The 22,977-nt window shown below is 39.6% G+C and overlaps 1 protein-coding gene and 1 pseudogene across 2 annotated transcripts in view; one reads left to right on the plus strand and one right to left on the minus strand.

Moving 5' to 3' along the window:
* Positions 1-4,101: 4,101 nt before the first annotated feature.
* Positions 4,102-22,977, minus strand: part of CRADD (CASP2 and RIPK1 domain containing adaptor with death domain) — a 205,184-nt gene continuing 186,308 nt past the window's right edge. For both annotated transcript variants that reach the window (XM_036301588.1, XM_036301587.1), the window contains exon 3: positions 4,102-6,234. In XM_036301588.1, coding sequence (XP_036157481.1) covers positions 5,933-6,234 — 302 coding nt within the window. In that variant the 3' untranslated portion in view covers positions 4,102-5,932. The remainder of the gene's footprint in view (positions 6,235-22,977) is intronic.
* LOC118652421 lies at positions 17,354-17,485 on the plus strand (annotated as a pseudogene).

Here is a 22,977-nt window from a genome sequence, read left to right on the forward strand (position 1 = left end):
CTATAGCCAACCTTATACTCAATGGGCAAAAACTACAAAAGTTTTCCTTAAGATTAGAAACAAGACAAGGATGTCTGCCTTCACCATTCTTATTCAACGTAGTATTAGAAGTCTTAGCCACAGCAATCTTACCAGAAGAAGAAATAAAAGACATCCAAATTGAAAAGGAGAAAGTAAAACTGTCACTTGCAGATGACATGATGTTGTACATAGAAAACCCTAAAGCAGCGGTTCTCAACCCATGGGTCGCGACCTCTTTGGGGGTCAAACGACCCTTTCACAGGGGTCGCCTAAATACATCCTGCATATCAGATATTTACATTATGATTCATAACAGTAGCAAAATTACAGTTATGAAGTAGCAATGAAAATAATTTTATGGTTGGGGGTCACCACAACATGAGGAACTGTATTAAAGGGTCGTGGCATTAGGAAGGTTGAGAACCACTGCAAAAAACTACTAGATTTAATAAATGAATTTGGAGTAGTAGGATGCAAAATTAATATCCAGAAACCAGTGGCACTTTTATATACCAATTATGAATTCTCAGAAAGAGAAACTAAAAAATACAATCCCATTTACTATTGCAACAACAACAACAAAAGGTACTTAGGAATAAACTTAAGGAGGTAAAAGACCTGTACTTGGAAAATTATAGGACATTGAAGAAAGTAATACAGGAAGATACAAGCAAGTGGAAGTATGTATCGTGTTCATGTATTGGAAGAATTAACATCATTAAAACATCCATACTACCCAAAGCAATCTATGGAGTCAATGCAACCCCTGCTAAAATATCAATGGCATATTTCACAGATCTAAAACAAATAAGCCAAAAATTTATATGGAACCAAAAAATATCCTGAATAGCCTCAGCAATCTTGAGATAGAAGAACAAAGTTGAAGCGATCACAATACCAGATATCAAATTATACTACAAAGCCACTGTAATCAAAACAGCCTGGTACTGTTTTGATTAAAACAGACATATAGATCAATGGAACAGAACAGAGACCTCAGAAATCAACCCCCACCTTTATGGTCAATGGACTAAAAACAGTCTCTTCAATAAATGTTGTTGGAAAAATTGAACAGGTACATGCAAAAAAGGAAGGAAGGAAGGAAGGAAGGAAGGAAGGAAGGAAGGAAGGAAGGAAGGAAGGAAGGAAGGAAGGAGTTAAGGAAGGAGTTAAGGAAGGAAGGAAGGAGTTAAGGAAGGAAGGAAGGAAGGAGTTAAGGAAGGAAGGGAGGGAGGGAAGGATGGAGGGAGGGAAGAAGGAAGGAAGGAAGGAAGGAAGGAAGGAAGGAAGGAAGGAAGGAAGGGAGGAAGGAAGGAAGGAAGGAAGGAAGGATGGAAGGAAGGGAGGAAGGCAGGAAGGAAGGAAGAGGAAGGAAGGAGGAAGGAGGATGAGGGAGGAGGAGGAGGGAGAGGAGGAGGAAGGAAGGAAGAGGAAGGAAGGAAGGAGTAAGGAAGGAAGGAGGAGGGAAGAAAGGAAGGATTAAGGAAGGAAGGAAGGAAGGAAGGATAGGAGGGAAGGAAGGAGGAAGGATAGGAAGGAGACGGAAGGAAGGGAGGAGGGAAGGATGGAGGGAGGGAAGAGGAAGGAAGGAAGGAAGGAAGGAAGGAATGAAGGAGGAAGGAAGGAAGGAAGGAAGGAAAGAAGGAAGGAATTAAGGAAGGAAGGAAGGAAGGAAGGAAGGAAGGAAGGAAGGAAGGAAGGGAGGGAGGGAGGGAGGGAGGGAGGGAGGGAGGGAGGGAGGGAGGGAGGGAGGGAGGGAAAGAAACTAGACCACCAACTTACACCATACACAAGAATAAACTCAAAATGGATAAAAGACTTAAATGTCAGTTGTGAAACTGCCAGGGCTGACCAGTAGACCCAGAACAATGGATGAACAGATTGCTCTGACACCTGTTTCTGTGAAAGAGAGGGCTAAGGGATTACATGGTTATTGCCACCAAGTAGCCCTGTTCGCCTGCCTCCTTCGGCTTTTATTCGAACAACAGCTTGAACTAAAATTAACTATTAGATACAATCAGCAGGGTAAGCATCTTTGAGAAAGCACATGCTTCTACAAGGTCGGGTCTAAAGACTAAACATAGAGATTCTAGCAAAACACCCCGGAGGTTCGAACTTGTTTGGAAAAGTCCAGATAGGGGCTGCGGCCTTCGGCAAGGTCCCCCCAGAGGCTCCCGACCTTTTACAGAATCCTCCTTACAGACATTCTAACTAAGTCCCATGCTTCCCCACATGAAACCATAAAAATCCTAAAAGAAAACATAGGCAGTAAAATCTCAAACATCTCTCATAGCAATATTTTTGCTGATATATTTTCTAGGGTAACAGAAACAAAGAAAAAATTAAACAAATGGAACTACATCAAACTAAAAAGTGTCTACACAACAAAGAAAGCATAAAAAAATGAAAAGGAAACCTGTAGTATGGGAGAATATATTTGCCCATGATACAGCTGATAAGGGGTTAATTTCCAAAATATATAAAGAACTTATACAAATCTACACCAGGAAGACAAACAATCCAATTAAAAAATGAGCAAAGGGCCTGAATAGACACTTCTCCAATATCTTCTCCAAAGAAGATATACAGATGGTCAACTGATATATGAAAAAAATGCTCAATGTCACTAATCATCATTGAGGTATCTATCACCTCACACCTGTCAGAATGGCTACCATCAAATAAATCAACAAACAGGGAAGGATGCTGGGGAGGATGCTGAGAAAAGGTAACTCCTGTGCACTGATGGTGGGAATGCAAACTGGTGCAGCCACTATGGAAAACAATATGGAGTTTCCTCAAAAAATTAAAAATGGAACTGCTTTTTGACCCAGCAAGCCCCCTTTCTGGGAATATATCCTAAGAATCATGAAACATGAATCAGAAAGAATATATTCACCTCTATGTTCATAGCAGCATTGATATATTAGCTAAGATCTGGAAACAGCCCAAGTGCCCATCTGTAGATGAGTAGATAAAAAAGCTGTGGTACATTTACATAAGGGAATACTATGCAGCAGTAAAAAAGAAGGGTCTCTTACCCTTTGTGACAGTGTGTATGGATTTGGAGATTATGATGCTATGTGAAATAAGCCAGTCAGAGAAAAATAAATACCATATGATCTCACTAATGAACAAAATAAACTGATGAACAAAATAGGACCATAGGCATGGATGCATGGAACAGACTGACAGATCTCAGAGGGGAGGGGAGGGGTGGACTAACAGAGATTAGCCAAAGAATATACTAGTACATGCATATATGCATAGATCAATGGACACAGACAACAATGTATTGAAGGCCTAGGGCGGAGGGGAGCAAAGCATGGGGGGAAAAGGGGACATATGTAATAGTGTCCCCAATTTTTAAAAAAGGAATTAGAGGAAATGGAAAAATAAAAGTTTGGGGAACTATTCATACATGCACACACATGTGAATATGTACAAACATACACATACATCAAACCAAACTGGAGCAAGATTTATTTTTTAATCAGTGTCTGCAAATGCTGGGCCACACCATTGTACTCATTGAGGATATTATTGGGAGTAGGCAACCTCTGGAACTGTAGAGTCTTCTTCCATGCAAAACCACATGGACTCCTTGCCAGCACAACGCCTACCTGATTCCCCTGGGAGGTAGTCTGATGTCATTTGCGTCACTCTTTGAGGTAGAAAGGAGGCTGTGATCTGGATGTTCTGTTCTTCCATTCTGCAAATCTTCTGCAACAATGTGAGCAAGCTCACACAGGTGCGGTTGCCAGGTGCCATTGGAGACACCTGCACATTAAGGGCAGCCAGTCAGAGCTCTCTAATGGCCCCGGCAGCCCACCTTGGGGAACTTCGTCATGACTTGTTTCTCACTGCTCACAGAGCAGAGAGTGTCTTAATACATGACAGACTCCTTGCAAATGGCCGGAACATGACTTAGCTAATCATCTGACCACTTCTAAAATGCCATCTAGTCAGACACAACAGAGCCCAGATATATTCTCTCATATATAAATCTGGTGTGAGCGAATGCCAAAGCAACTCTCTGTTAGCAAACTCAGGGGATAAACAGCAACAACATAACAAGTCCATGGTTCAAAATGACAAGCAGTTTATTGAGATACCAAAGAAATACAGTCTTATCACTGGATGCAGTGATGGGGCCAAAAGTATGAGAATTTTACAAGATAATGAATTAATGGCTGGGCTACAAAATGGAAAATCAGGGCTAATGAAACCAGTAGACCATTCTTCTGAACTGTTTGTTGAACTGTGAAATAACTGACCTTTTTTAGTAAAGGGAATATAGTTGCCAGACACCCAAAAGGATGTTATCAACACACCACTGTCATCATTTTGAGCATCCACTTCATGCTCACGTCCACTACTCTATGCACTTTGAACCCAGAATGGAGAGAGATAAAAAGTATAATTTTTTCCCTTTGAAACATCCCGAGTTAGATTAGGGTTAAGCAATAGATTCTCTGATTATTCAGAAGCTCAGATCACAAATTGGGATGTTCACCTGTCGCTCTCTTGATTGGACCCATTGTAGAGTTAATACAATCACATCACATTTTAAAGCTTAGCAAGAAGCAGGGTGGCACTTCCTACAGTGTACTCAGTGTTAGCCACTGTGCAGCTTTATCTGTGAACTGCTCCCAGGTTCAGCCACAGCAGCAGGTTCCCAAGGGGTGACTATGGACCAGGCAGCACTATTCCTTTTATCATCCCAAACATCTTGGAGGTGGGAACAATCATTTCCTCATTTTACAAACGAGGAAACTGAGAGGCTTAGAGAAGTAACTTATCCAGGGCGATGCTGCTAGCAGGCAGAGAGCAGGACTCAGAGTTTCTTCAATGAGCATGTGTGAGAGAGGAGAAGCCGCCTGAGCCGTTGCGAAGGACACATGGGAACAGCGCTCCAAAGCACACATTCTAGCTCATTCAGCAGGCTAATCACTTAATCTCCCTGCAGGGGGCGGCTCACCCCTCTTGGCCAGCTACTTCAGAGGATCTTCGTGAGGTCCAAATGAGATCCCATATATGAAAAGCCTTGAAACAGTAAAGCATTTGGCAAATAACATGTGTTTTTAGTAAAAGGACAGAAGTCTAAATCATACTCCTTAAGAGCATAACACTCCAATCGTCAGGGCTTCGATGGAAAGACTACACCTCCTTCTGTTCCCGGACTAAATCCTTTAAATAAATGGTACAGGATTTTCTTAAGCAATCTTTTAGAGATGAAGGGCTCAGGAATACATGCTGGTACTTGAACTGGTCTTTGCAGAAGGCTTTAGTGTCTTAAATTTAATGCAGACACCCTGCCAGAGCTATTTATCTTGACTGAAGAAAGTAGCCATTTTCTTGTTGCTATCAATTCTGTTCCAGAGAAACAACTTCTATAAATTTACACTCTTAACCGACGCAATACAAGAATGAAGAAAAACAAGCAACACTTTCTCATGAAAGGGCCACATTGTATATAGTAATTCACTTCTTATTATCATCATCATTATAAACAGCAAAGTCCACGGGTCAGTTCCCAGGCAACGCAAAAGCGGATGATCTATGGACAGGACACCTGCGTGTAATGTGATAACACAGCATAGCTTTGGAGCCACTATGTTTTGCCAGTCTATTAAAAGGTAACCACAGAATTAAAACCTGAACAATGAAGACAATGCAGTCTTTGAGCAATTGAAAACAATGAATTGTCAAGCCAGTGTGGGAGATCTGAAGATCTGAGCAATCCAGCCTTTTAGGTAATGTCAAGTGGAAATCTCATTTTCTCCTTTCATCTAAGGATCATTAAGAAGAAATCACATACACACACACCAAAAAAAAAAAAAAAAATACTACCTGCCCAGGGCACATGTGACTTGGGGACACACTTCCCAGAGGGCTGATGGAGGCAACATCATTCCAGCATGTGCTGGAGTACTGAGAGGTCCCCCTCCACGGCCTGGAGGCCCCTTTGCAAGCTCTGGAAGGTGGCCTGCTTCCCGTAGCGCTGCCTCCAGCGGACGAAGGCCTCCACCATCTGTGACTGCACGTTGTGGGGGTGGTTGGCCTTACAGCGGTAGATATCTGTCTGGGACAGTCCCAGAGACAGCACCATGGGCTCCCACTCAGGGCCCAGCCTCTGGGCCAGCTGGTTAATCTGCCGGTCTGATGGGGAGCTGTTGAGGATGTGTGCAGGGATTCCAGTTACCTGGTTACCTGGGGAGGAGAAAGACACCAACGTGAAAAGAGCAAGCAAAAACATCATGGGGTCGGGGGTGGGGGTGGGGGGGAAAATGGAAAACATGGGGAGAATGATGTACATTTCCAAATATCAGGGACCGATTTTTTCTAGTCTTCTTGGGGGGGTGCTCAGTACAAAGCCATAGATAGGGGCTTGAGAAATACCATTCAGCATCTATGAAAATTCAGCATTTATTACAGAAAATTTGAAAACAAGAAAATAAAAATAACTAGAAATCTCACCAGAGAAACCAATTGATTTGATCTATTTCCTTTCAGTCCTCTATGTAAAACATACATTTAGAATTACATCGCACATACTGCTTTGTAAACATGCTGTTTTCACTTCCATCTGTCTCACCGGAGAGGCTAAAAAGAAGGTTCCGGAGGAATGGGAGGGTGCCTGCAGGGGCCACAGTTCCCTCTAGCACTGGCCAGTGGGCACAGGGGTGACACTGTGGCCTGCAGGACTGGCTAGTGCTGGAGAGTAACCTGCCAAATAGAACAGCTACCCTCTGCTGACAAACTTGAACATCACCAGTGAAGGGAAAGGAAAGGTGTGTATGATGCACTCTGTGCAAAAAAAAAAAATACTGCATTGTGAAAAAGCCCTGATGCAGGAGAACATGGTGCATTCAAAAAAAGTGAATGAAGTTCACTGTAGCAAAGTGCAGAGATTAAGGACTCCAAACATCCTCAATTATGGTGCTGGCTACTCGTTAGGCCAGGACTAGAAGTGGGGTCTCCACATTCCTGGCTCAGACATCTGCACAATAGCACACTGTACTTCATTTTCTGTCACCAGCAACACAGGTCAATCCCACTTCACATTCACCAGCTCACTGTTTTGATTTATGAAGTCACCTAGAGGCCCGATGCATGAAATTTGTGCAAGGGGCTTGGCCCTCGCAGCCTCGGCGGCTTGCCTCAGCCCTCATAGCCCTGGCTTTGTCTGGAAGGTTGTCCGGTCTAATTAGCATATTACGCTTTTATTATTATAGATAAGAAGACAAAAGGTATCTTATTAGAATAGATAATGTTTTCCACTCACCTGCCTTTGGCATGAGTTGTAAAATTATTGTCAAGGGCTCTTTCTGGTGTTTATCAAGATTATAATTTTTTTAAAAATGACTAAGTAGCAATTAGAACACTGACCAGTATTTTATATTAACAGTATTAATTTTATGACTTTTATAAAAAATATGGGCTCATTAAAAAATTCAAGCAACTCAAAAAAGTACAAAGAAGAAAACAAATCATCCAATATCCCACCATTGTATTCACAGTTGTTGAACATAATTTTGACATATACTGTTAGAATAATCTAACAGCTATTTTTCTAAGAGTTATTTAAATTTTTTAATATAACAGAAGAAGAAGAAAAGAGAAACTAAATGGCTTTCTGACCTGCAGTTAAAATACTTAAAACACATGCAAACCACACACACACACACACACACACACACACACACACACACACGAATCAATGCTGAGAAAAGTTTATGAAAATTTAAGAGATATATTGCATATTTTAACATTAATTCTCTATAATGAATACTTTATATTTCCTCTCCCTTTCTTCACACCTCTTGATTTTTGTTGCTTACCTCATTTTATTTTGCCAGGTGCATAACATTTACATACTTCTGTAAGAATAATACTCCCTTACCCAGTTGTTCAGTCTTAAAACTATATTATAATGGCTTGAATGGTCACCCATGGTTTTTTTGTTACTGTTTTATAACCATGGAATTTTTATTCCTGAGTTTGTTCTTTTGATTTAAATCTTTGGGTCAAATTCATCATAAGGCGATTTTTCTGAGGAAATGCTCATGGTTACTATCTTCCTTTAGTTCTTTCAAATCAAGACAGTCTGCTTATTCCTTCACTGCCAAATAGTAACTTATATTTATTTAAAATGTTCATATTATATTGTTTTAATATTATTCCTTCAAATTATTAATACAATTTTATGTAATTTTAATGATTTTATTCTTCTTATAAGTTTGTAGATCCTGCTCATATTTCATGGTAGAGAACACTGGGGTGGAGAATTCTGAAACCAACTTGATATCCCCATTTTATAAACTTGCTTTTTCTGTCTGAAGTTTACAGTACTGAAGCTTTAGATTAGGGCATAACTTGGTCATCTTCTTTCTCCTTTTCGCACATGTGGCATGACCATGTGACCAAAGATTTAGTTCTTCCTTTCAGAAAAATCTTCTTGTTATATCTTTTTTTGTTGTTATTAATCCTCACTTGAAGATATTTTTTCCATTAATTTTTAGTGATGGTGGAAGGGAGGGAGGGGCGAGAGAAAGAGAGAAACATTGATGTGAGAGAGACACATTGATTGGTTGCCTCCCGCATGCACCCGACCAGGGCCTGGGATGGAACCTGCAACAGAGGTATGTGCCCTTGACTGGGAATTGAACACACTACCCTTCAGTGCACAGAGTGATGCTCTAGCTGCTGAATCACACTAGCCAGGGAATTCTTATCATATCTTTGCATTATTTTTCTGCTTCATATGGTGTATGGCTTTGCCTATCCTCCACAAGAGGGCTATCATTTTCCCTCTTACTGCTTTCACTCCCTGTGATGAGCTCCTGCCTTTCCCCAGGCCACTCATTTGATTCTATACTGTGTGTGTTTGTTTGTTTTATGGCTCAAATCTTGTATTGTGTTTTGTCCTCAATTTCTTTTCTGGCTCTTCAATCAATCTTTTACAAATCCCATTTCACCTCACACTCATTGAATGGCTACTATCAAAAAGAAGATGGCAGAGTTGGTAAATGCTGGGCTGGCTCCCTACCACAACCACATCAAAATTACAACTAAATTGCAGAACAATCATTCTTGGCAACAAGCCAAAGACTAGGTGAACAGAAGTCCTATAACTAAGGATAAAAATAAGCCATGTTGAGGCTAGTAGGAGGGGTGGAGATACAAAATGAGCTGATCCCACAACCATGGAGTGGTGGTTAAGAAACAGGAGGGATAACCTGGCTGTGAAGATCTCCCCATAAATAATTAGGGGATCCCAACCCCACACAAGGTTCCCCAGCCCAGGGTTCTAGTGCTGGGAAGAGAAGTCCTCATAACTTCTGGCTGTGAAAACCAGCAAGGATTGCAGCTGAGTGAGATAGAGGGCGTATGGAGTACCAGGCATTCCTCTTAAAGGGCCCATTCATGGACTTACTAGCTCTGAGCTCCAGCATTGAGACAGTAGCTCAAAAGGCACCAGGAACATAGGAGAGGAACCGACTAATCTGGCTTTGGGAGAAACAGACTTGTCCAGCGTCAGGGCGAGGGCTGGAGAGACAGCTTTCTCCCAGACAGAAATGCTGGCAGAGGCCATTGTTCCTGTGTTGAGCCCTCCCACAACACAGTCTGTAGACACAGGTGAGAAACAGGTCTGAATCTCTACCAATATGGCTAATACCATTTTCCCTGTCCTGGTGATTCCCTGAGACCCTGTCCTACCCAACTCTCGGGCCTGTCCAATCTGCTTTAAGTAGCTTCTCCATACAAATGGCCAGTCTCAGCTTAAGCTATGAACTTTTCTAAAATTTTTCAAAGGCTCAAAAATCCCAAACAAGCAGTGTCTGGCCTCAGTGTGGCCAAGCTAGGTAGCCCCAGGCTAGGCACAGGCAGTGGCTGAAGTGGCCTGCACCAGAGCCCCTCCTAAGAGGCCCAGAACCAACATACCCGGTGGCTGGCTTCAGACCATCCCAGAATACTACCCAGTTAGCTCTACAAATGACCAACCCAAAGAGTGGACTCAACAGGTACCAGAATCCTGCTAAAATGAATCAGGCTCCCATGGGGTTAGCCGCCGCACAACAGCTCATCTGATGTAGTCACAGTCATCCCTCACAGCAAGTCAGTCTGAGGATCAAGTACTTTCACTGATGTACCAACAGCACTCAAGACTCAACTACAACAGGAGGCCACACACAACCCACACAAGGACACCCTTGAAGCACCTGACTGAGGTGACCAGGAAGACTGTGCTACTGGGCTCCAAAGGACATCTACTACGTAAGATCAATCTACCAAGATGGAAGACAGAGCAGAACCACCTAATACAGAAAAAACAAACACAAAGAATCAGTCAAAATAAGTAGACAAAGAAACATGTCCCAAATAAAAGAACAGGACAAAACTTCAGAAAAAGAACTAAAGAAAATGGATACAAGCAATTGATCAGATTCAGAGTTCAAAACACTGGTTATAAAGGTGTTAAAAAAAATGTAGGGGAAGAGAAGATGTACTCAGTGAGAACTTTAACAAAGATATAGAAAACATAAAAATGGAAATTGAAAACATATAAAATAGCCAAACAGAAATTAAGAATAGAATAACTGAAATAAGGAAAACTATACAAGAAATCAATAGTAGAGTAAATGAAGCAGAGGACTGAATCAGCAATTTGGAAGACAAGGTAACAGAAAACACCCAAACAGGACAGAAAAAAGAAAAAACATTTTTTAAAATGAGGATGGTTTAAGGGATTACTGGGACATTAAGTGTACCAACATTTGCTTCATAGAGATACCAGAAGAAGAAGAGAAAGAGATCAAGAGATTGAAAACTCATATAAAGAAATAATGACAGTGTAGGGGGACCATTTTGTAAAGTATGTGATTGTCTAACCACTATGTTGCACACCTGAAACAAATATAAAATAATATTGAATATAAACTTTAATTAAATATAAAATTTAAGCCTTGGCCAGCATGGGTCAGTTGGTTGGGCATCATCCTGTGCACCAAAAGGTTGCCAGTCTCAGTCAAGGGCACACGTCTGGGTTGCAGGCTCAATCCCTGGTAGGGGGCATGCAGGAGGCAGCTGACTGATGTTGTGTCTCACATCAATGTTTCTCTCACTCTCTCCCTCTCCCTTTATCTCTCTTTCTAAAAATTACTAACCTAACTAACTAACTAAATAAATAAATAAAATAATATTTTATAAAAAAACTAATGACAGAAAACTCCCCTAACCTGGCAACGGAAATACATATACAAGCCCAGGAAGCACAGAGTATTCCAAACAAGAGGAACCCTAAGAGGCCCATACCAAGACACACCATAATTAAAATGCCAAGAGTTAAAGACAAAGAGAGAATCTTAAAAGCAGCAAGAAAAAAGCAGTTATTTACCTACAAGGGAGCTCCCACAGACTATTCACTGATTTCTCAATAGAAACTTACCTGGTCAGAAGGGATTGGCATGAAATATTTAATTGATAAAAATCAAGGACCCACAACCAAGATAACTCTATCCAGCCAAGTAATCATTTAGAACTGAAGGACTGATAAAGAGCTTCCCAGACAAGGAAAAGCTAAACAAATTCATCACCACCAAACTAGTATTATAGGAATGTTAAAGGAATTTTCTTAAGAAGAAGAGACAGATCAAAGCTATGAATAATAAAATGGTAGTAACTACATATCTATCAACAATCACTTTACATGTAAATGGACTAAATGCTTCAATCAAAAGACATATGGTGGCTGAATGTATAAGAAAACTAGACCCTGAAAAATGGTGGCAGAGTAAGTGGATGCTGCACAGACATGCTCCCAGAAACAAGCTGGAATTACAATGGAAATATGGAAAGGCTCCTGAATAATCAATGGAAAATTCACAGAGAGAATTCTGATACCCAAGGACTGAAGGTGGAGACTGCATAGAGACTAGTAGGAGAGGTGGAGGCACCAAAGGGCTTTCCAGGTGCCCACAGGCAGCAACTGAAGTCCCAGAGAGATATCTCAGCTGTGTATGTGTGTGTTGGGGGGGGGGGGGGAGTATGCAACTGAGAACTCTGGGATATAATCCCCAAGTTGGGCTCCTCAAACTGAGGAGGGTACCCACATAACATCTAGCTGTAAAAAGCAGTGGGGGGCTGTCTGCCAGGGAGTGGCAGCTGAAAGTTCAGGCACCCTTTTGAAGGACAACACACAAAAATTCCCTGTGAAGCCACCCACCTTTTGCTCTGGCAAAGGGAGGGTGAAGTGGACTGGAGCTGTGAGAACAGAACCCAGAACTGGGGACTAAGGGGATAGCGCTCTGAAAGCAGAGTTTCCTGGGCTGAGTCATTCCCTCACATAAACATCTGCCTTGCCTGGGGGGAACACAGTTGATAAACCCTATTGGAAAACACCTTGCCCTGAGGCTACTTAAGAGATTAAAAATAACAATTATCCTCCAGGCAGAAGCAACTGCCCCACCCTGTTGATAAAACTCTCACTACACTTGAGAATGATTGCCTGGGGGCAATTCAAGTCAGAATCTTATTAGTCTGTAGACAGAGGCAGTCTCTGGAGGTTTGAATCTTTGCCTGATCCAATTAGTCAGAAACAGCCTTTAACACTTTCCTGCACTAGAGATTGAGAGGTATAGAGGATCTGCCTTATTCACAGTTACAAACTTAAACAGACAACAAAAATGAAGAAACAAAGAAACAACCCCCAAATGAAAGGACTAGAAAATTCTCCAGAAGAGATAAATGAAGCAGAGATAAGAAATTTATCTGAAACAGAGTTCAGAGTAATGATGATAAAAATGCTCAACAGTATGAAAAAAGATATAGCAACTAAAAAAAAAGAAAGATCTGAGATACAGAATGACATCACACAAATAAAGAACACATTGGAAGGAATACACAGCAGATTAGGAGAAGCTGAGGATTGAATCAGTGAATTAGAAGACAGAGTTGAAAATATCACTCAATAAAAGAACCAAAAAGAAAAAAGAGAAAAAAAACCCAAGATGGCGGCATAGGTTAACGCTGGAGTTTGCTGCCTTGAACAACCACTTCAAAAATACAACTAAAAGACGGAACGGACATCATCCAGAACCACAGGAAGGCTGGCTGAGTGGAAGTTCTACAACTAGGAGGGAAGAGAATAGCATACCGAGACTCAGAGGAGGCGCAGTGCTGAAGTCAAATACTAAGGTGCGGAGTGCATGTGGAACAGGCTGGCAGCTGAGGGCACGGTTGTCTGTTTCAATCGGGAGGGAGTCTCAGACTCTGAGCTCCAGATTCAGGCGAGTCTCTAGGGACCCAGACTCAAACAGGAGAAGCGGGACTGTCTGGCTTCGGTCGGAACTCGAAGACAGCTTTCTCTCCGAGGTTTGCGGCGGTTGCTGGGACTCTGAGAGGCAGAACCCCTGGGGACAGGACTGAGAGCAGCCATAACTGCTTGCTCCGCCCACCCTGTAGATCTCCTGGGACCTGCCCCGCCCAAGCCCTGCACAGAGGCATTTGCCGGATAGCCTCAGGCAAAGGCCAGATTAGCACCTCCCTAGAGAACAGAAGTTCTCTCACTGCAGACACAGCTGATTCTCACAGCCACTTGGCCTGGTGGTCAAATCCCCCCTAGTATTACCTACAACAATCAAGGCTTAACTACAACAAGACTGCGCACAAAGACCACTAGGGGGTGCACCAAGAAAACATAAAAAAATGCGGAGACAAAGAAACAGGATGCAAATATCAGCAATGGAAGATATAGAGCTCAAAACCACACTTTTAAAGTCTTTCAATAATTTTCTAGAAACTGCTGATAAATGTAGTGAGATCCTCAAGAAATCTAATGAGACCCTCGATGTTGTGATAAAGAACCAACTAGAAATTAAGCATACACTGACTGAAATAAAGAATATTATACAGACTCCCAACAACAGACCAGAGGAGCGTAAGAATCAAGTCAAAGATTTGAAATGCAAAGAAGCAAAAAACACCCAACTAGAAAAGCAAAATGAAAAAAGAATCCAAAAATATGAAGATAGTGTAAGGAGCCTCTGGGACAGCTTCAAGCACACCAACATCCGAATTATAGGGGTGCCAGAAGAAGAGAGAGAGCAAGATATTGAAAAACTATTTGAAGAAATAATGACAGAAAACTTCCCCACCTGGTGAAAGAAATAGACTTACAGGTCCAAGAAGCGCAGAGAACCCCAAACAAAAGGAATCCAAAGAGGACCACACCAAGACACATCATAATTAAAATGCCAAGAGCAAAAGACAAAGAGAGAATCTTAAAAGCAGCAAGAGAAAGAAACTCAGTTACTTACAAGGGAATACCCATATGACTGTCAGCGGATTTCTCAACAGAAACTTTGCAGGCCAGAAGGGAGTGGCAAGAAATATTCAAAGTGATGAATACCAAGAACCTTCAATCAAGATTACTTTATCCAGCAAAGCTATCATTCAGAATTGAAGGTCAGATAAAGAGCTTCACAGATAAGGAAAAGCTAAAGGAGTTCATCACCACCAAACCAGGATTATATGAAATGCTGAAAGGTATCCTTTAAGAAGAGGAAGAGGAAGAAAAAGGTAAAGATACAAATTATGAACAACAAATATGCATCTATCAACAAGTGAATCTAAGAATCAAGTGAATAAATAATCTGATGAACAGAATGAACTGGTGATTATAATAGAATCAGGGACATAGAAAGGGAATGGACTGACTATTCTTGGGGGGGAAAGGGGTGTGTGGGATGCGAGAAGAGACTGGACAAAAATCGTGCACCTATGGATGAGGACAGTGGGTGGGGAGTGAGGGCGGAGGGTGGGGTGGGAACTGGGAGGAGGGGAGTTATGGGGGGGAAAAGAGGTACAAATGTAATAATCTGAACAATAAATATTTAATTTTTAAAAAAAAGAAAGAAAAAAGAATTGAAAAACAGGAGGACAGCTTAAGGGATCTTTGGGACACTGTGAAATGTAACAATATTAGAATAGCAGGTATGCCAGAAGATGCAGAAAGGGAGAATGGAATAGAGAAAGTGTTTGAAGAAATAATGGTAGAGAAACTTCCCTAACCTGGTAAAGGAAAAAGTCACATAAGCTCAGGAGGCACAGAGAACCCCAAACAAGAAGAACCCAAGCAGACCCATGCCAGACACATCATAATTAAAATGCCAAAAGTTAAACACAAAGAGAGAACCTTAAAGAAAGCAAGAGAAAAGAAAACTGTTACCTACAAAGCAGTTCCCATAAGGCTGACATCTGATTTCCCATCAGAAACTCTACAGGCCAGAAGGGAATGGCATGAAGTACACAGGTAATAGAAAGCAAGCATCTGAAACCAAGATTACTATATCCAGCAATGTTATCATTCAAAATAGATGGTCAAATAAAAATCTTCCCAGACAAAAAAAAAAAAAAGGCTAATGGAGTTCATCACCACCAAGCCAGCATTACAAAAAATGCTAAAGGGATTGCTGTAAGAGATTGCTGAGAAGAAACCTAGTCATACAGCGAAACCTAGAGAAACCTAGCCATACAAATTAAAATGGCTATAAATAAATACCTCTCAATAATAACCTGAAATGTAAATGGATTAAATGCTCCAATCAAAAGGTGTAGGGTAGCTGAATGAATACAAAAACATGACTCAACTATATGCGGTCTACAAGAGATCTACCTCAAAACAAAGACACACACTGGATGAAAGTGAAGGGATAGAAAAAAGTTTTCCATGCAAATGGGAAAGAAAAAAAAGCTGGAGTAGCAATATTTATATCCAACAAAATAGACTTTAAAATGAAGGCCATCACAAGAGACAACAGAGGTCACTACACAATACTAAAGTGATTGATCCAACAAGAGGTTATAACCCTGGTAAACATTTATGCACCCAATATAGGTGCACCTAAATATATAAAGAAACTTCTAAAGGACTTTAATGGAGAGATTGACAACAATACAGTCATAATAGGGGACTTTAACACCCTTCTGATTTCCCTGGACAGAACTTCCAGACAAAAACTTAACAAGGAAACAGAGACTCTAAAGGACACACTGGAACAGATGGATTTAATAGACATTTACAAAAAATTTCACCCCAAAGTTGCAGAACATACATTCTTCTCATGTGCACATGGATCATTCACAACGATAGATGACATGTTAACACAAAAAAACAAGTCTCTTCAAGTTCGAGAAGATTGAAACCATAGGAAGTATCTTCTCAGATCACAGTGGAATGAAATTAGAAATCAACTATAGTAAAAACACCCCAAAACATTCAAACACATAGAGGCTAAATAGCATATTATTAAACAATGAATGGGTTACCAACAAGATCAGGAAAGAAATCAAAAACTTCCTGGAAACAAATGAAAATGAACACACAATAACCCAAAATCTCTGGGACATAGCAAAAGCAGTCCTGAGAGGGAAGTTCATAGCACTACAGGCATACCTAAGAAAATAAGAGAAATCAGCAATACACTATTTAACCCTACAACTTAAAGAACTAGAAAGAGAACAACAAGAAAATACTAGAGTAAGTAGGAAGGAAATAAAGATTAGAGCAGAAATAAATAACATAGAGACTAAAAAAAATACAAAAAAGTCAGTGAAGCCAAGAACTGGTTCTTTGAAAGGATAAACAAAATTGATAGACCATTAGCAAGACTCATCAAGAAACAAAGAGAGAGGACCCAAATAAATAAAATTAGAAAAGAAAATGGAGAAGTAACCATGGACACCACAGAAATACAAAGGGTTATAAGAAAATACTATGAAAAACTTTATGCCAACAAGCTGGACAATGTGGATGAAATAGATAAATTCCTAGAAAAATACAATCTCCCAAAATGGAATCAGGAAGAATAAAAAACCTGAATAGCCCAATAACAATTGATGAAATAGAAGCAGTAATAAAAATTAAAAAAAAAAACAACAACAAACTTCCACCAAACAAAAGCCTAGGTCCAGACAGCTTCACAGGGGAGTTTTTCCAAACATTCAAAGGAGAACTAACACCTATACTCCTCAAACTATTTCAGAAAATTTAAGAGGAAGGAACACTTCCAAACTCTTTTTATGAAGCCAACATTATCCTAATTCCAAAACCAGATAAAGACACTACAAAGAAAGAGAATTACAGGCCAATATCCCTGATGAACATAGATGCTAAAATCCTCAACAAAATATTAGCAAGGAGCATCTGGCAATATATTAAAAAGATCATACACCATGATCAAGTGGGCTTTATTCCAGGGATGCAAGGCTGGTACAATATTCTCAAATCACTAAACGTGATACATCACATAAACAAAAGGAAAGACACATCGCTTCTCGGCCTTTTGGCTAAGATCAAGTGTAGTATCTGTTCTAATCAGTTTAACAAAAGGAAAGACAAAAATCACATGATCATATCAATAGATGCAGAAAAAGCATTCAACAAAATCCAACACCCATTTTTGATAAAAACTCTCAGCAAAGTTGGAATAGAGGGAGCATATCTCAACATGATAAAGGCCATATATGACAAACTTCAGCCAACATCATATTGAATGGGCAAAAACTAAAACCATTTTCCCTAAGAACAGAAACAAAACAGTGATGCCCACTTTCACCACTCCTGTTCAACATAGTACTAGAAGTGCTAGCCATAGCAATCAGACAAGAAGAAGAAATAAAAGGCAACCAAATTGGAAAAGAAGAAGTAAAATTGTTATTATTCGCAAATGACATGATATTGTACATAGAAAACCCCAAAGACTCCATCAAAAAAACTATGAGACTTAATAAATGAATTCAGCAATGTAGCAGGATACAAAATTAACACCCAGAAATCTATGGCTTTTTTTATACACCAATAATGAACTCACAGAAAGAGAAACTAAAAAAACCAATCCCATTTACCATTGCAACACAAAAATTAAGATACCTAGGAATAAACTAGGTCTAAGGAGGTAAAAGACCTATACTTGGAAAACTACAGGACCTTGAAAAAAGAGATAGAGGAAAACATAAACAAATGGAAGAATATACTGTGTTCATGGATTGGTAGAATCAACATCATTAAAATGTCCATACTACCCAAAGCAATCTATAGATTCAATGCAATCTCCATTAAGATACCAACAAAATATTTCACAGACCTAGAACAAACTCTCCAAAAATTCATCTGGAATAAAAAAAGACCCTGACTAGCAATAGCAATTCTGAGAAAGAAGAACAAAGTTGGAGGGATCACAGTACCAGATATCAAGCTATATTACAAAGCCACTGTTCTCAAAATCTCCTGGTATTAACACAAGAACAGACATATAGACCATGGAACCAAACAGAGAACCCAGAAATTGACCCAAGCCATTATGCTCAATTAATATTTGACAAAGGAGGCAAGAGCATACAATGGAGTCAAGACAGTCTTTTCAATAAATGGTGTTGGGAAAATTGGACAAATACAATACATGCAAAAGAGAGAGAGAGAGAGAGAGAGAGAGAGAGAGAGAGAGAGAGAGAGAGAGAGAGAGAGAGAGAGAGAGAGACTAGAACACCAACTTATACTATACACAAAAATAAACTCAAAATGGATAAAGGTCTTAAACGTAAGATGGGAAACCATAAAAATCTTAGAAGAATCCATAGGCAGCTAAATAGCAGGCATATCTTTACCAATACACCTCCTAGAGCAATAGAAACTAAAGAGAAAATAAACAAATGGGACTACATCAAAATAAAAAGCTTCTGCACAGCAAAAGAAATGATCAACAAAACAACAAGAAAGCCCACTACATGGGAGAACATATTTGCCAATGTTATCTCTGATAAGGGTTTAATCTCCAAAATTTATAGGGAACTCAAACTACTTAACAAAAGGAAGATAAAAAATCTAATCAAAACATGGGCAAAGGACCTAAATAGACACTTTTCAAAAGAGGACATAAAGAAGGCCAAGATATATATATGAAAACATGCTCAAAGTCACCAATCATCCAAGAGATGCAAATCAAAAGGACAGTGAGGTGCCATCTCACGCCTGTCAGAATGCCTGTCATCAACAAATCAACAAATGACAGGTGCTGGTGAGGATGCGAAGAAAAAGGAACCCTCGTGCATTGCTGGTGGAAATGCAGACTGGTGCAACCACTGTGGAAAACAGTATGGCGTTTCCTTAAAAATTAAAAATGGAACTCCCATTTGACCCAATAATCCCACTTCTAGGAATATATTCCAAGAAAACAGAAACACCAATCAGAAAGGATATATGCACCCCTGTGGTTATAGCAGCACAATTTATAATAGCTAAGATTTGGAAACAGCCTAAGTGCCCAGCAGCAGATGAGTGGATTGAAAAACTGTGGTACATCTATACAATGAAATACTATGCCAAAGTTAAAAAGAAGGAACTCTTAATATTTGCAACAGCATGGATGGACCTGGAGAGCATCATGCTATGTGAAATAAACCAGCTGGAGAAAGATAAATATCATATGATCTCACTCATTTGTGGAATATAATGAACAACATAAACTGATGGACAAAAATAGAGTCAGAGGGGAAAAAATATTCTAGAATATAATAGAAGTAATCCTGATATTTGCAGATCTTTTAAATTTCCTACAACTTTTGTGATATCATAGTATGTTAGTACAGTTTTGGTAATATTGTTATACTGAAAATCCTTTTATTCTTGAAATATTAATGTTTATTGCATGTAATATTATATGTAAGATCATTTTTCTTGAATAATTGGTGTTTATTGCATGTAACATTATCATATTTAAAATTGTTCATTTTGAGATATTAATGTTTTTTGTTGTTGTTGTTTTAAATATATTTTATTGATTTTTTACAGAGAGGAAGGGAGAGAGATAATCAGAAACATCGATGAGAGAGAAACATCGATCAGCTGCCTCTTGCACATCTCCTACTGGGGATGTGCCCGCAACCCAGGTACATGCCCTTGACCGGAATTGAACCCGGGACCCTTCAGTCCGCAGGCCGACGCTCTATCCACTGAGCCAAACCGGTTTCGGCATGAGATATTAATGTTTATTGCATGAACATTATTATATTTAAGATCATTTTTCTTGAAATATTTAGGGTTATAGCATGTAACAAAAAAGAAAACAAGACCTTCACATATGCTGTCTACGAGAGACTCACTTCAGATCAAAAGACACACACAGACTGAAAGTGAAGGGATGGAAAAAGATATTTCATGAAAATGAAAACAACAACAAATCTTGGGTAGCAATACTTAGAAAAAATAAACTTTAAAACAAAGGCTATAACAAGAGACAAAACATGACTCAGCAATTCCACTTCTGGGTATGTATCCAAAGAAATCTAAAAGGCTAATTCAAAAAGTCACATGCATCCCTGTGTTCACTGCAGCATTGTTTACAATAGCCAAAATATGGAAGCAACCTAAGTGTCCATCAATAGATGAATGAGCTAAGATCTGGAAACAGCCTAAGAGCCCATCAGTAGATAAATGGATTAGAAAACTGTGGTACATCTACACGATGGAATACTATGCTGCTGTAAAAAAGAAGGAACTCTTACCATTTGCAACGTCATGGATGGAACTGGAGAGCATTATGCTAAGTGAAATAAGCCAGTCAATGAAGGAAAAATACCACATGATCTCACTCATTCATGGATAATAGAGACCATTATAAACTTATGAACAAAAATAGATACAGAGGCAGAGCTGCCTCAAACAGACTGTCAAACTGCAGCAGAAAGGCCGGGGAGGGGAGGGGGCAGAAGCGGGGGGGTAAGAGATCAACTGAAGGACTTATATGCATGCATATAAGCATAACCAATGGACATAAGACACTGGGGGATAGGGGAGGCCAGGGGATTGTCAAGGGTGGGGGGAAAAAGGAGACATATGTAATACCCTTTGTAATACTTTAAGCAATAAAAAAAAATAGATGAATGAATAAAGAAGATGTGATACATATATACAATGGAATATTACTTAGCCATAAAAAGAATAAAATCTTGTCAGGTGTAACAACATGGATAGACTTCTAGGATATTATGCTAAGTGAAATAAATCAGACAGAGAAAGACAAACACCATATGATTTAATGTATATATGGAATCTAAAAACAACAACAACAAAATAAACAAACAAAACAGAAACAAACTCATAGATACAGAGAACATTTTGATAGTTGTCAGATGGGAAAGGGGTTGGGGAGATGGGTATAAAAGGGAAAGGGATTAAGATGTACAAATTGTCAGTTACAAAAACAGTCACTGAGATATAAAGCACAGCATGGGAAATACAGTCAATAATATTGTAATAACTATGAATGGTGTCAGATGGGCACTAGACTTATTTGGGTAATCACTTTGTAAGTTGTATAAATGTCTAATCACTATGTTGTACATCTAAAACTAATAAAATATTGTATGTCAACTGTACTTTTAAAATTAAAGTAATTATTTTAAAAATACAGATGTTATGAAGATGTGGAGAAACTGGAACCTTGTGCACTGTTGGTGGAAATGTAAAATAGTACAGCTGCTATGGAAAACAGTATGTATGGTGGTTAAATTAAAAATGAAATTACCACACTATCCAGCAATTCTACTCCTGGGTTATACACCTAAAAGAACTGAAAGCAATGACTCAAAGAGCTATTTGTATATCCATTTTCATAGCAACATTGTTCACAATAGCCAAGAAGTGAAAGCAACTCAAGTGTTTGTCAAGGAATGAATGGATAAATAAAACATTGTATATTATACATTAGAATATTGTGTAGCCATAAAAAGGCAAAAAATTCTGACCCATGCTACAACATGTATGAACCTTGAGGGTATTATGCGAAATGAAATAAGCTAGTCACAAAAGGACAAATACTCTCTGATTCCATTCATATGAGGTACTCAAGTAGTCAAATTCATGGAGATAGAGAGAAGAATGACGGTTGCCAGGGACTGGGGGAGGGAGACACGGGGCATTGTTTTAATAAGTACAGAGTTTCAGTTTTACAAAAGGAAGAGTTCTGGTTGTACACAATGTAAATGTACTTAACACTCAAACTGTACATTCAAAAATAGAAAAGATGGTACATTTCATGCTATGTATATTTTACCACAATCAAACATAAAATTTTAAAAAGAATCTGTTTTATCAGAACTACATTGAGTTTTTATTTCTATTGATTTGATATTGAACTCTTCTATAGCATGAAATACTTGTGAGGTTGAGTTTTCTTGAATTGGGTTTCCTCTCAGACCAGGTTGGTTATATTTATTTTTTGCAAACATGTTCCTTTCTTTCATTCCTCTGCTGCAGTATTTCCATAGTTGTCATGATACCTACCTTCATCTTCTACATACTTAATGTGAGTATCTCCGTCCAAAACTTCTGTTAGCTCTCTTATAGTAAGTTGATATATCTTGACACTCTGCTCACTCTATAGGGGACCAGTTATCTTTCTCCTCTGAGCTATAATTTGATGTTGGCTGACGCTTTCTGCACAGTGTTTTGCCAGAGGAGTGCTAGGATCACTACGTCTGCCTTTGGGAGGGGGCGGAGGGGGGGTCCTTCATTCTGCTCTCTCTTTTGCAAGCTAGCACTCACTCCTATGGTCTCTCTCTCTGTAACAGCATAGAGACTGAGATTGCCTGCTCTGGGCTGCCTTCCTGCCTCTGCTAAGGGTGATTCCTGACTTTATGGAGGCTGTCTACTTCTTGAGCCAGATTCTTTCCAAACTGATCTGTGTTAGTAGGAACCCTTGCTTTCCTTTCCCAGTATTGCCTCTGAGGGGTCAGGGTGGGGTGTTTCCTTCACTGTCTCCCACTTTTCAAAGTATATGGACTATCACAAAGCTGTGGGGTTTTTTTGGTTGGTTGGTTGCTGCTGGCTGTGCTGTACCAGCACAACCAAGGGTGAACCTGAGGAGGGGCAGTGAAGGATTGAAGAAAAGACAG

This window comes from Myotis myotis, unplaced genomic scaffold (genome assembly GCF_014108235.1).
Source record: "Myotis myotis isolate mMyoMyo1 unplaced genomic scaffold, mMyoMyo1.p scaffold_m19_p_3, whole genome shotgun sequence".
Classification (NCBI taxonomy): domain Eukaryota; kingdom Metazoa; phylum Chordata; class Mammalia; order Chiroptera; family Vespertilionidae; genus Myotis; species Myotis myotis.